We start from the raw sequence: 16,042 nt of genomic DNA, 5'->3' as shown, positions 1-16,042 counted from the left end.
ACGGAGCATTAGACTTATAGCGCCACTCAACAGACATTTCAAGTCAGAACTGCGGTGACACCTACAAAACCAATGTCACATAAAACGTACCATATGTACGTTCATCTGTTCTGGGGGAAAAAAACAAACACTCTTTTAGCGCCACTCAATGTCACGAAACGTACATGGTGGCACATATTTCGTGTCTTGCGAAAAAATTCCCAAAGGTATGTTTTCGTCATGAGATCAGGTTGCGAATGGTAGTGTATGTATATATGTAATAACTAATAAGCTAATTTTTTAAGAATATGTTGATCATTTTACTGTAAGAAAAAAATTAAGAAAATGGCATCTTGCAGTATATATGTCGTGACTAATCGTTTTCGTCATGAGATCAGGTTGCGAATGGTAGTGTATGTATATATGTAATAACTAATAAGCTAATTTTTAAGAATATGTTGATCATTTTACTGTAAGAAAAAAATTAAGAAAATGGCATCTTGCAGTATATATGTCGTGACTAATTCGAAACATTCTAAATCAGAACTTGGGAGATTTGTAAAATCAGAAGACATATCGCATAAAAAAATAAACCAGACCACAAAAAATGCTGGTGCATTTATCTGTAGGAAGAAGGTAGGGCAGAAACCTAAAGTGCTTTTTGTTGTATAAAGTTCTCGTATGTCATTCAGAAGAAACTACAGACATTTGTGTTGGAGTCCAACAGCATGTTTTAGAGTCAAAGTTGAGCTACTTCTGTATACACAAAAAAGGTCCTGCCTCCATGCAGACCAAGCATTGTTGGCAGCACATCATGAGCATTAGCATCATTAGCTCTTTCATTCTGATGCTACGCATTTACGAAGTCCGATTCGTCAACAAACGGAAGTGACAAAGGCTGTCTGACCATTTGGGTTGACATTATCTTATGACATATAAAACCTGTTTTTCTAAGAAAAACGTGGGCGGTCTGCACGCCAAAACGATACAATGCTGTCACAATGCACAGTAACAGAAAATGGGCGATGTGACTGGGATTCAGTAAAACAGCTCATCTGGAAAATGTGTTGGCGTTTGGGATCCGGGCAGGGGACGAGCGTGCTGCTGGTGAGCCTCTGAGAGTGGGCGTCCCTGGTGCCGGAGAGGGGCCAGGGGAACAGGAGTGTGTGGGGGTCCCAGGACCCGGAGAGTAAGGGTAAGGAGGGATATCAGGGCCGGGGAAGAAGGCTCTGTGGATGGGAGAAGAGGAAGGAGACAGATGGGGACTCGTCTGAAGAAGCCAGAGCAGCTCTTCATTGTTGCGGCTCAGCCGTTTCTTCTCGTTGGTCTCCTTCTCCACATACTCCTGAAGGTTTGCGTTCTCCTCAGACAGTTGTCTATAAATATAGGAAGAAATAGTCAGGGTTAGTCAAAAATCTGGCTATGCAAGTGACCTTAATTCACCCAAAAATGAGCATTTGCTTTAATTTACTAACCCTCAGGCCATCCAAGATGTAAATGAGTTTGTTTCTTCATTAGAACGGATTTGGAGAAATGTAGTATTAGATCACTTGCTCACTAATGGATCCTCTGCAGTGAATGGGTGCCGTCAGAATAAGAGTCCAAACAGCTGATAAACCATCCCAATAATCCAGATGTAATTCACACAACTCCATTCCATCAATTAACATATTGTGAAGTGAAAAGCAAAGTGTTTGTAGAAAACAAATCCATCATTAAGGTGTTTTAATTTGTTTTAATTTTCACTTCTGGCCAAAAAAATGAGTCCATAATCCATAATACTTCCTCCAAAAAAAAAAAGAAAAGCCCATGCCCTGTTGTCCACTCAATTTGTTTAGAACTGTTTTTCCTTGATCTGTGCATATTTCTCTCCTGATTCAGACCTGATTTCACTGGAAAAAGCCATATTATGGATAGAGGACTCATATTTTAGTATTTTGAATGATGGATTTGTTTCAAACAAACACTTAGCTTTTCACTTCACAAGATGTTTACTGGTGAACTGGAGTCATGTGGATTAGTTATGGATTATTGTGATGTTTTTATCAGCTGCTTGGACTCTCATTCTGACGGCACCCATTCACTGCAGAGGATCCATCCAAGTTACGTAATGCTAAATTTCTCCAAATCTGTTCCAATGAAGAAACAAACTCATCATGGATGGCCTGAGGATGAGTCAATTTTCAGCTAATTTTAAGTGAACTACTCCTTTAATTCAAATACTGTATTTACCTTGAGACTGTGAGATGGCGATCAATGCGGGCCATCAGGTCTTCATTCTGCTGCTGAAGCACCTGGACCCGCTCCTCCAGATACAGGTTCTTTTGGGCCTGCTCGAAGAATCAAGTGAACACAGAGCTCGACATTAAATTCTTACACAAACCTCCCCTGCCTGGACAACAGGGGTCTGAAACATGCTTCATGTGAGGAAAAAACAGAGAATTCATAAAAGCTGAAAGGAAAAGGGAAAAGCACGCCCTATTTCTACATCATAAATAATATAACATCCAAAGGAGCAGAAAGGAAAAAGTAAAACAAAACAAAAAAAGTTTTAAAGTGGAAACTGATTCAATATCCAAATCATAAATAATGTACTATAACATCACAATAAAATGGACTTTCTAAACACAGTACAGAATATATACAAACATACATCATATACATCACTCTTGAAGGACCCCAAGAGGTTTGTCATGCCTGTTCAGAAATGAATTCATCTCCTTCCTTTATTATTTATTATGGTGTGATCTTTTTGGATGTATTAAGGGTTTGTAAAGTACTTGTATACAATATCTTTTGTTATTTGAGCTTCAGTAAGGAATGTAATGTGGCATGTCACTATAAAATCAAATCGATATTTTATCATAGAAATGAATGATTATTTTACATCCTGCACTATAAATATTCCCTTGTATTTATAGTCTTTTTCTTTTATGCCGCAGTTTTTCTCTTACTTACATGATTTTCTTTTTTCCTGACACAATTTTTCATGTACAGTTTTTATATTATTTTTATATTTATTGTTTAATGTTTTCTTCTTTCTGCTAGTAGTTTTTTTATTTTTATTTGCACTGCTTTTTTCCACACACACACAGTATGGTGGGGATTTTTCATTTAATTTTGAATTGTATATTTATTTCGTAAAGACACCACTACTAACAATCAAATGCAATATTAAAAATAGAAATAGACAATTTTTTTATATCATGGTAGGGATTTTCCATTGAATTTTATATCTATTTCTTAATTGCAACCCCTTTTTTGCATTGCATTTGGATTATTTATGAATTTTAAACAAACCAGAACAAATCTTATAGTTCAAATAAAATAATGGAAGAATTGTTACACTATTTACTTCAAATTCACAATGCATGGATTACAAAGGATGTATAGATTAGATACACCAAGACAGCTGAGGCCCTCATGGAAGTTACACTATCAATTATCATGCTATATAGATAAAAAGTCAAGGATTTTGCATATAGAATTTATTGTTTGATAACTTTATTCAATTTCTGTATATTTCCTACTTGCAGAAGGGCACGGGTAAATATGACATTTATTATAATGGGTTTATGTGAAGATTGCTTTAAGTTTAATTAAATTAAATGTTTTTAAAATTGATAGCTCTCAATTATACTGTAATGTTGAATGGCTAGAGTCAATGGGTAAATATTCAGGAAAAAAACAATGTCCTAGAGACATCAGTAGTATTGGTATCAGTGATACTCGCCTTCAGTCATACAAAAAGATTAAACATATTAAAAATATACTGTCGTTATGTTGTTTCTACATTAACTTAAAGAATGAATGTGAAACTATTGCAGTATTTTTTTTAAACTTTAGTGTTAAGTGGGATTAATTCGTTATTTTTTAATCGATTGACAGCACTAATTTTTATTCATTACGTTGACTCAAGACAATCCAGTCCACCACACACATACACATACACATACACAAACCAACCACCAGCCTTCTAGAGTGTCTTAATCTTTAGCCTGAGAATCAGTCTCTATGACAACAAATAGAAAATTAGCTTTTTCAGGTAGCAAGGTGGGCAAAACTGATGTTAGGTAGTCAATTCCCTGCTCATCAGAAAGACAACGACAACAAGAGGGCAAGATGCATTCTGAAGCCTCCTAGCACTGTATGTTTAAATTTTTCTAGACACCTAACATTTTCTTTTAATGTCCTTCAGGAGAACTCAAGCTTTAATGAGGGTGTCTGACCCCCTAAAACCCATAATTTGCACCCTAGGGCGGTAGATTGGGCAACTGAATACTGAGTATTATTTCAATTAATTCAACATGACAACTGAACTTGGCCCTAGTGGCCACACTGATTACGTCTTATAAGAAGTTCTCACTCATTCTATTTTTGTGTGTGTACAGAGAGAAAAATAAAGTGGGTTACAGTGGAGATATGAGCTTCAGATGAGATTTATCCAACAGTGCGACATCATCTAATGGAGAGCAGCAGGGGACAGCTATGAAAGGAAAGCAATATCTTGGGTTGATCTTTGTTCTGGTTGGTTACCTGGAGACTGCGGTTTAGGAGACACTACAGCGAGTCTCTTAGGGGAGGAGAGAGATGAACGGGTGCCGTCAGAACTCTTCTGGAATTCCTTACGGGATGCTATGGATAAAGAAAAGACATCGGTACAAGAGTTAAGGGCAGTGCTCAGGAGGTTACCTGAATTAAACGATATTCGCTCAGGGAACACATACAGGGCACAGGAGTGCAAATCCATGAATGCATTCACAACAGTAACCACCACCCCCTTTTCCTTCTCTTTTTGTATCGCTCTCCTCTTCCACAGAGTCATAATATGGTCTCAGCGGTCCGTGGATCAATTCCAATAAGAGGCAGCCAACCACAAAATAACGCAGCTGCTAGGGTCCGCTTGCCACACGGGCTGGATGATATGACATTCTGAGAGGCTGCAGGCATCCGTGGACCAGAGCATACAGCATAAATATATATATATAATAATAAAAAAAATTATAATAAAAAAATAACTTCTATCTCACAAATCTCAGATCTGTGGTCAGAGCAGGACAATAGAAAAGAGAATAGTTCTAGAAATAACCCTGATGTACATAATAATATAAAATGGAGAAATATTACTATATTTACACTGTAAATTAAATTTTTTAACTTAATTTGAAAAAATCTTGCAAAATTATTGCCTCAGAAAAATCTAGTTAATGTTATGTTGGTATATTCAATAGTTCATAAATTGGTTTCTTAGTAAACTTGAATATATTGCACAACCTTAACTAGATTTTTCTGAGGCAATCATTTTGCAAGATTTTTTCAAGTAATGTTAACATTGAAATTTAATATAATAAATAAATTGTAATATATGCACATGCTCTCTCTCTCTCTCTCTCTCTCTCTCTATATATATATATATATATCTATATATATATATATACAATACATATAAATTTCTATTCATCAATGAATCCTGAAAAAAATTATAATGTTTGATCAGTGTTTTTTTATATATATAATTTAATCTGAACTTAATTAAAATGTTTTAATTTAATTCTCAGTATCTCCCCTATAATACCCCATTGCTAAAGCATACCTTATTAAATTATTCAAGCACAGGGGCTTATGGGTATTCCCACTTTATGATCACTTAATGTAGCCTGATCTGGTTATTTATTTTATTTTTACAGTAATTTGTTGTGTTATGACAGAAAGTGCACTAACAGACACAGCTTTTACAATACAAGTATACATATTGTATATATCCTCATAACAAATGAATTACTATTATTATTATTTTACCATCTCTGTAATATCACCCGAACAGATATGAAGACACAGACGCTGCCTATGGGATTACAGGAAATGATTGAAGATGCTGCTGGGATTGGAGCTTGTTTCAAATCTCCCATCTCACAACAGAAGGGGGTGCGTATGTTTTTGGGGTTGCTGCTTTTGGCTTACCTTCACCCAACAGAGCGCACACACAAACATCACATTGCAACAGGGGTCCCAGGGCACCTAATTACTGCCAGCTCATTTCGACATGTAGCAGACAGCCATAGACACCCCTCTAGAATCCCAATGGACTCCCTCCTCCCTAGGACCCCAATGTCGCCCCCATGCTGAGACAGCACCTACGGCATCAAAAACACCAGTGCATCATGGGTGGGTGCATGCATGTGAAGATGTTTGACTCAAGTATGGCGGTCTAAAGCCACTGTGTTATAAATTTATAAATTTCCTTAGATCCATGCGAGTAATTTGACAGCTGGACAGGGTCTCTGAACTGTTTTTCAACAGCAGGGTCTCATGAATTTTGTCATTGTGCTAACCCTAGATCGGTAGTCCATGATGGGCCAGCTGCCCCTGGCAGCCGTTTTGTCCCTCCAGGGTGCTGGAGATTTTGTCAGGATGACAAAGAGGGGAGCAGCAAGCAAAGATATAAACTCTCAGAGCTGTGGTTAAGGATCAGCAAATGTGGCATTGAAAATAGGACAGAACAGATAACAACACTAGAGAGGGGGACAGGTAAAAAAAAAAGAAAAAAAAAGCGAAGGATGAGGAGGAAAGAAGATAAACAGGGCATCTTAATAGCCTCATTATCCTTTAGGCAGGGGGAAAATTATTGGTTAAATGGGCACAGACGAGCTCTGATTGGACAGGCTCTTCTGTAATGTCACCAACATGCACAATGGTTCATCACTTGCTTTAATCGGATGATTGCTTCTTAATGATCGGCCTAATTGAGCGGAGATAAATAAGCGATTTTAAGCAAGTGTATGAAATTCAGCTAGTATGCACTGTAATGAGTATTTACTACAAGAATTATGCTTTAAACAAGATAAATTCCACAAGAATGCACTACAGCTAGAGTGATATTTAACCTACAACAATCATGTTTAAACAAATATGCACTACAAAAGGTTTGCACTACTAGAAGTATTTTTTTTCAACTAGTATGCATTACAAAAATATGTACAGTAGCTAGCATACACCATAATAATTAGCTAGATTACATTACACGTCTCTCCAGTAAGCATGCACTACAATATGTATCCACCCCAAGTGCGCACTATAAAACATTTGGACTTCAGCTAGTATGTAATTCAATAATAATGCACAATGAGTATGAAATTGAACTAGCATTAGCATATTCATCCAGCATGTACTTCTATGAGTATGTGCTACAAGAAGTATGCTTTAAACAAGTCCAGTAGAAAACACTTCAACTACTGTGATCTTTAACCAGTATTACAACATGCATGTGTTTCAACAAGTACATATAAAAGGTATACACTACTATAAGTATGCACTTCAAATAGTATGCACTATAAAAAGTATGTGCTTCAATAAGTGTGCACAACACACAAAGTAGACAAGCCTCTTTCACGGTGCTGGTCTTAAGATGTATGAGTCTGGATGGCCTACTTCCAGAGAAAGGGTGTTTCTTCTCAAGGTAAAGTCTACATTTCAGTCTTGACTAAACATAGGCTACAACATTCCTCCAACAGGACTGTCCCATTATTCACACACGCAGAGGAGATTAATGACTAGGTAGAGGACATGGACAGGGAGGTAGTGCTGTTTGCTTATGCCTGACAAGTACGCTCTCAGCTGTGTGTCGGTGCATCAGTTGAGGTCTGCCTTCAAACTGGAGCCGCTGTCTGAGAATTCATAATGACATTTGACAGGTCACTTCTGGCACTAGAGAAAGCATGCAACCTCTGTATTTCGGTGCGCTAATTGTAGTGCATTCTGTTGGAATGAATCATGTTTAGAGCATACTTCTTGTAGTGCATACTCACTGAAATGCATGCTAGCAGAATTTCATATCCATTATAGCGCATTCCTGAACTACATACTGGCATACTAAGTCCATTCATGTGCATACTTATCAGAAAGCAACATGTAAATTGAAACTAGTCCATTCTTATAGTGTACACTAGCTGAAGTACATATTTGTGTTTATATACTAGCTGAAACAAATACTTCTAGTAACACAAGCTTCTTGTAGTACTGGTTGAAGATCACATTGTATTCTAATGCAATTAGTTTTGCTTAGGGCACACTTCTTGTAGTGCATACTTGTTGAAGTGCATACTGGCTGGAAATATGAAGGTTTGGTCCACTTACCCACGGGGGAGCTTCGAGGAGGGGGCAACAGGGAGCGGCGTATGGGTGCAGGGGTGTTGGGGGGTTGAGGGGTGCTACGGCACGGTGCTCTGGATCCATCTCCAGGAGGTGACGTGGTGACACGGTGAAGCGGTGGCGGCTCATCACTTACACTGTTGGGACCTGAAAATAACCCAAAAAGAGCCAAACTTGATTACCAAAAATACAGCATATCCACACAAATCAATGTTATTTCGCTTTGAAAATCTCTGAAAGTGGACTTTTATGTTCGTCAGTTGAATTGCATTTAATTCATTGTGCATTACACAGTAGTCTAGACACTGAATACTGCAGGTCATTGTCTAGTTCCCTGATTTACTGTGAATGCTTAATCAGACTGCGCTCATCTCCCTTGGTTTCTATCTGAGTACATTATTCATCATCTGTGGTGGATGAGAATTCATCTAACTGCTCATTAACCCCACAACTGAACCCAGACCAGCCGTTCATCAGTCTTGATCAATAACCGCAGCCCGGCTCGATAAGATCAAACTCTGCAATAAAATGAGAATTTCTTGCCATGTAAAAGAAAAATCCCAAGGCATAGCATCTATTCAGCGAGCCATAACCGATTTCACAAATCACACAGGTACTTTTATATAACGGGTCCTTTGAAAGACACTTTCCTCTCTACTTTAGCTTACTTTCAGACTGTAAGGTGACACCATTCTCGGGAGCCTGTATAGAATGCTGCTCTGCCGCTGTTATCGCTCTGATTTATGAAGTGCTGAGAGAGGATTCCACGAACAGAAAAGAGCAGACAGATGCAGAAATGCTGACAGTACACTGTCATAAGTGCTTTTAAATACCATATTTTATAACTCCCATATAACCTAAGGAGACATTTGGAGACAGCAGCCAACAACTGCCATTAATCTTATTCTCATTTGTGGTAAGACTATACTGCGGTAAATGCAGTTTGAGGGTGATCTGATAAGGGTAAAGATCTGGGATGAAGTTTTGGCTGCAGAGATGGAGCTTCGGAAACAGTAGGAAGTGCTATGCAGCCCTCCAGCTCTCGCAGCAGGAGATGTTAAGGTGCAGAGCAGCTGAGAGATGCGTTTGATTGGCTGCTGGGAAATAAACCTCACTGCTCATTGGTGGATTATTTTCCAAATCTCTGTGAGAACCAGTTAACTGCCTGCATTGTGTGGAACTGGGTTAGTAGCACAGAGACTCAATCCTTAAGATTTTTTCCAGTTTCATCAGCACTCCAGATTTACATAATCAACCAAATGATGGGAGCATTACACTTGTGTGGGTTGGATTACATTGCGCACCTAAAATATCTACAGTTAAAAGTCTGTAGAAAGCGTCACATTTTATGTATCACTTTAATGAACAAGATATAAAATTTGGTTTTAAATTTAGTAATAAAAAATTAATTAATTAATTAAAATAAATATGAAAAAACAATAAAACCTTTAAAATATATTTATCTCATTTATCATGTATTGTCCTTTTCTGCAAATGACCAGAAAACAGGTCTGTAAATCTTGCAACTCTACTACAAAATTTGGAAAAAATTATGCGATTTTGTTATTTTTCAGAAATGAGCATTAAATAAACATTATATTTAAATGAAATAACATTGCTTGCATACAAAAATAAATAAATAACTAAATAAAATTAATAAAATAAATTAAAAATAACAGGTAGCCAAATTTAGCCTAAAATAATTGTTTATATGTCCTATAAATTACAAATAAAATAAAATAAAATACATTAAAATCTCTCAATAACTTTGGTAACATGTCTGAGTTTGATAAATGCAGTAAACAGTAAAACAAATGTTTTATTTAAATTTAGAAATACATTCTCTGAATGTTTAAAATTCTGTCTGTGACAAATAACTGGCAGTACATTGTAGTGACAGCATTACAGGATTTACATTCTGATTTACGACGCTAAGGGATTTAGCTTATGTCTCTCTCTCTCTGGTTCACTGAACTTTTCAGTTCACACATGCGAAAGACTTTTTGCATACTGCACCCAACTATTATCTGCAGGTGTGCTTATATCATTATGCGTTTTTAGTTTTGACTAATATGTTTTTAATTAAGGGAAATCTCAAATGAATTTGATTTAAATGTTTGTTTACTTTAGCAAAAAATACAATTGGCCAGTAAACACAGGCAAACATGGAATAAATGTTTTTAGTTTTTAGTCATTAATTTTTCTTAAAAAAGAAATACAAGCTTTATAAAATAAAAACCCAAACACACTGTACACACACAGATTTAAGGCCCAGGAAATACAGTGAAGCGATTCACACATGCTGAATTTAAAATGCTGCTGACATTTGGATCATAATGAAGACAAATTCTCAGGCAACATGAGTAATAAAAAAAATACAATTCAGTTTGAGCTGAATAATTTATCATACAATGCACCAGAAGAGAATGCAAAAATAATAGGAGACTAATTTAATGCAGTGCTGGTGTGGAAAAAATTAGCTTGTGAGGCAGGCAGAACCAAACAATCAGCATTTCTTCTTTGGTCTTCTGGACAGTAGAGACATATGTAATGTGACAGGACAAGAAAGCAAAGAAAGTATTTTAGAGATGGAGGAAAACATTATGTCGGTAAGGAGGAGAGGATAGGAATGCACCCCACGTTGGGCGCCACTATTAGAGAAATAAATGATAGGCTGGGGAGGAGATAAAAGAAGGGCTAGTTGTTTAAATCACTGCTGACAAGACCACTAGAGAGAAAAGGAGAGAGAGAGACAGAAATAGAAGTGAAAATAGAAAGCAAAGGGATGCAAGCAGAATGACAATATCTGGGAGACAGGAGCTCACCTCAAGCATAAGGATTGGAATGGCTTATAAAATGACAGAGGAAATGTTATGGGAGCAGATGTTATTCCAGCACAGAAGGTTATTTCCCATCTAGCAACATTTAGATGGCACAGAGAAAGAATCAGAATGAAAAATCAGGCCCGGTGAACACAGCAGTGACCCATTAAGTGATGGAGCTTGCAATGCATTATTAAGCACAGAGCATCAGACGTGCTCCTGAGGATGTCGGGAAGTAAACATTATGCAAATCCAACTCACAGCCACATGTCAGGATGGCTGCCACTTCAGTAATAATACCATAAGGACCTGAGAAATACTGACTCACTGCACAGCACTGCTTGCACAAAGTGGACAGATGGACCAAAAAAAACAAAACAAAGTTTTTTTTTTAATAGTGTGCACTAAAACATTTAGAAATTATGCAATGTGGACTAGGTAGTGTACTATACCTACAGTAGTAGAGTACTAGCACAAAAAGTCGTGTGCAGTAGGACATTAGGTTGTGTGCACTGTATTGTAATATGGTGTGAATGTACAAAGTATTGTGTACTAAAACACTAGCATATTAAGTAGTGTGCTATACATACTTACATAGCACAGCACTAGTACAAAAGTAGTGTGCAGCAGGGCATTAGGTAGTGTGCACTAGATAATTAAAAAGAGTAAGAAATCACAAACTTACGTGCAGTATGCACTAGATAGTGTGATACAAAACTAGTACATTACAGTATTAGTTTTGTAGTAAAGTACTGAAGTAAGTATTGAACACGAAAACTCTATACAAAACTCTAATAGTATAGTGTGCACTAGTAGCGTAGTTCACAAACTTGTTTCCATTACAAAAGTACCATTATGATGTAGTGTGCACTAGATAGTTTACTACAAGTACCAGTACACTAGGTGGTGCACACAGGAAATTGCATAATCTGCACTAAGTACTGTAGTACAGTGTGAATGCACTAACTATTGTGCACTAAAACAAGAATATTAGTGTGCTCTATGTAATACAATACTAATACACAAAATGTAGTGTGCACTAGGTATTATAATGTGCACTAGGTAGCATAGTGTTCACAAACTTGTTTGCATTAAAAAAGTACCATTGTGATGTAGTGTGCACTAGTGTACTACAAGTACTAGTACACTGTGTGGTGTGCACACAGGAAATTACATAATGTGCACTAATTGTTTTAGAACATTGTGAATGCACAAAGTATTGTGCACTAAAACACAAGCATATTAGGTAGTGTGCTCTGTGTAATACAGTACTAATACACAAAATGTAGTGTGCACTAGGTAGCGTAATTTTCACAAAGTTGTTTGCATTAAAAAGTACCATTATTATGTAGTGTGTACTAGATAGTGTACTACACGTACTAGTAAACTGGGTAGTGTGCACACAAGAAATTACATGATGTGCATATAAAGTACTGTAGTACAGTGCAAATGCACAAAGTATTGTGCACTAAAACACAAGCATATTGGGTAGTGTGATCTACGTAATACAGTATTAATTCACAAAATGTAGTGTGCACTAGGTAGTGTAGTGTTCACAAGGCATAACAAGACAATGTAATGTGCACTAAGTAGTGTAGTATGGTGTGAGTGCACAAAGTATTGTGCACTAAAACACAAGCATATTAAGTAGTGTGCTCTATGTAGTAGAGTACTAGTTAAAAAAGTAGCATGCAGTAGGACATCAGGTAGTGTGCACTAGGTAGTGCAGTACTAAATCACAAAGTGGTGTGCACTAATATGCTAATATGCCACATTACGCAGAGTGCATTAGAAAGTGTAGTACAAAATTTTACACATGGTAGTGTGCACTAGAACATTAGGACACTATTGTGCACTAGGCAGTGTGTTCTATATAGTACAGTACTAGTACAAAAAAATAGTGTGCGATACAACATTAGGTAGGGTGCACGATGTAGCATAATGCAGTATGAAATCACAAAGTGGCAATAAAACAATGTCATAGGAAGTGTGCACTAGATGTTGAGTAGTACTAGTAGAACTAGTACACAGGGAAGTTTGCACAAAAATACAGGCACAATAGTATTGAACCTTTTTCAGGACAAAAAAAAAGTAAATTAAACCATAACTGGTCAACATTTTGCCATCTAACTAGGCAGTGTGCACTATTGTTTGGGTTTTAACTTTATATTTTTTACCACTGATATACTCTGAGAAGCTACTTTTTACATACCAGGCTGACCACAATACACACTATTGAAGGTTAATGTATTAAATTAAGAAATAGAGCCAAAATGGAGGTACTGGAATAGCAGAAGATACAGCACTAAACAGCCTGGCAGCATTCTGAGACACAAACTCTCTCTTGCTCTCTCTCTGGGAGGCTTAAGAGGGATAACGGAAACGGAAGCTAGCTATAACAGAGAACTGAAGACGGCTTGGGATTCTGCAGAAGAAAAGCCTGGTCTAACTCCTCATCCACAGAAAAAATCCCATAAAAGCTTTCAGGGAAATAGACACAATGGGATTAAGGTGCGAGGTAATCAGAACAACATTATCAGGCTCCTATGAGGTTAGCAAAGAGGAGCGAGAAGGTCAGTGCTAATGCTAATATGCTAACGCAGGTAGGCATACTACCATTCAAAATCATCACCATGTCATATTAATATTTAAGAGTAATACTTAGCAGCTAGTTCTAGGCCACATACATCAAAATCTGACCTATCTGAACTTTACAAGGCACAGCTGCGTAATGTGAAGGCAGGAGGATACAGACAGCCCATATGGGTAAAAATAGAGAAAAAGTTCATTAGCATCTCTCTGCGCAGCAAGATCAAACAGAGCTCAGCGGTTTGGTGAGAGTGTGAGTCAGCAGTACCCAGAGCACAGACTGCCCAATGTGAAATCTGACAGTCAGAGATGTGGGATTTAGCAGCACACTCACTAAACATACCAAAGATGCTACAAACCTGTAGTGAAGCAGTGTATAGGCCTACTTCAGTGTGTGAGAATGTTCCTGAGTGTGTAAATGTGCATGTTTGCTGTGGTGTGTTTGTGTGAGGAACCATCTGTTCTCAGCAGTGTGCATGAGTCAGAGATGGGCTGGAGCGATGGCATCTGTGTTCTCACACCTTCCCCTTCTTCACCTCTCCTAACTTCCTACTCTCACTTCTCTTCCATGTGTTTTCCTTTCAGACTACACTGTGCAGTGTGCACTAGATAGTGAGTACAAAGTGGCACAACAGGTAATTGTGTTTTAATTACATATGGTGTAGTATTAAATTATGAGACGTGTATTACGCTTGTCCTAAATAATATGTGAGATTAGAAATAATGTACAGTACATTAAAATTGTATGCAAATGGTGCTTGGATACTTTACTTTTATAGTTTTTCTAAAGTATTGCTTGTTCTAGTCTCTAACACTGACCAGTGTTGCTATTTTGAACTAAAACTAAAATGATTACTAATTAAAAATCTAATTAAAATCACTTTCTGTAATCCAAATAAAGCTGAAATAAAATAAAATATAAATATTAGATGAACATTTTGCCTTTGCAACTAACTGATATAAATGAGTTATTAAATTATTAAAGTTAAGTTATTAAAATGACTGAAAATAAATAAAATAGAAAATAAATATTTAAAGTTATATAGACATTTAATAAAAAACTAATAAAAATGACAAAACTGCAGGTAGCACTAGGCATACCACTATAAAAACAGGTATATTCACTACAATACTGATATTCTGCCTCTCATTTTCTCCTATTTATTTTTTGTGTAAGTGGTGCAAGTTCCCAAGTGCAGAACATAATGCTGATCTCAGACAATATTCACACGTTCTCCTTAGAGATTGTTCTCAGATTAAAACCTGTCAAGGTGGGAGCTAGATGTTTTATAACTCACCTTGAGTACACAGGCGCTTGTATAAGAGGGATCTATGGCACATTAGAACAGACCCCGAACCCTCTCAATGGAAACCAGGGTGGTCTACAAGACCAATATCATTACAGAAAGACCCTTTAGATGTGTAGACACATCTAAGAAGGACTAAATGAAAATCAATAAAAGCAGCATCACCTTGACTGAAGGTCATTGTCTTTGTGTTATAGGAATGTATGTACTGTATATACAGTATCTCACAGAAGTGAGTACACCCCTCACATTTTTGTAAATATTTTATTATATCTTTTCATGTGACAACACTGAAGAAATGACACTTTGCTACAATGTAAAGTAGTGAGTGTACAGCTTGTATAACAGTGTAAATTTGCTGTCCCCTCAAAATAACTCAACACACAGCCATTAATGTCTAAACCGCTGGCCACAAAAGTGAGTACACCCCTACGTGAAAATGTCCAAATTATAAATTGTCCAAAGTGTCAATATTTTGTGTGGCCACCATCATTTTCCAGCACTGACTTAACCCTCTTGGGCATGGAGTTCACCAGAGCTTCACAGGTTGTCACTGGAGTCCTCTTCCACTACTCCATGACGACATCATGGAGCTGGTGGATGTTAGAGACCTTGCGCTCCTCCACCTTCCATTTGAGGATGCCCCACAGATGCTCAATAGGGTTTAGGTCTGGAGACATGCTTGGCCAATCCATCACCTTTACCCTCAGCTTCTTTAGCAAGGCAGAGGTCATCTTGGAGGTGTGTTTGGGGTCGTTATCATGTTGAAATACTGCCCTGCGGCCCAGTCTCCAAAGGGAGGGGATCATGCTCTGCTTCAGTATGTCACAATACATGTTGGCATTCATGGTTCCCTCAATGAACTGTAGCTCCCCAGTGCCGGCAGCACTCATGCAGCCCATCTTGACACCATCTGAACCAAAGAAGTTTATCTTGGTCTCATCAGACCAAAGGACATGGTTCCAGTAATCCATGTCATTAGTCTGCTTGTCTTCAGCAAACTGTTTGAGGGCTTTCTTGTGCATCATCTTTAGAAGAGGCTTCCTTCTGGGACGACAACCATGCAGACCAATTTGATGCAGTGTGCGGCGTATGGTCTGAGCACTGACAGGCTGACCCCCCACCCCTTCAACCTCTGCAGCAATGCTGGCAGCACTCATACGTCTATTTCCCAAACACAACCTCTGGATATGACGC

At 37.6% G+C, this 16,042-nt stretch overlaps 1 protein-coding gene across 1 annotated transcript in view; it reads right to left on the bottom strand.

The window, feature by feature from the left end:
• Positions 1-498: 498 nt before the first annotated feature.
• Positions 499-16,042, bottom strand: part of mtus2a (microtubule associated tumor suppressor candidate 2a) — a 62,245-nt gene continuing 46,701 nt past the window's right edge. Inside the window, exons 5-8 of the mRNA XM_016240091.1 lie at positions 8,113-8,274; positions 4,481-4,614; positions 2,212-2,309; positions 499-1,355 (exon numbers count right to left, since the gene is read on the bottom strand). Coding sequence (XP_016095577.1) covers positions 1,031-1,355; positions 2,212-2,309; positions 4,481-4,614; positions 8,113-8,274 — 719 coding nt within the window. The 3' untranslated portion in view covers positions 499-1,030. The remainder of the gene's footprint in view (positions 1,356-2,211; positions 2,310-4,480; positions 4,615-8,112; positions 8,275-16,042) is intronic.

This window comes from Sinocyclocheilus grahami, unplaced genomic scaffold, assembly GCF_001515645.1.
Source record: "Sinocyclocheilus grahami isolate Dianchi unplaced genomic scaffold, SAMN03320097.WGS_v1.1 scaffold581.1, whole genome shotgun sequence".
NCBI classification, from domain to species: Eukaryota; Metazoa; Chordata; class Actinopteri; order Cypriniformes; family Cyprinidae; genus Sinocyclocheilus; species Sinocyclocheilus grahami.
The sequence above is the reverse complement of the archived record's forward strand: the minus strand, read 5'-3'. Positions and strand labels throughout refer to the sequence as shown.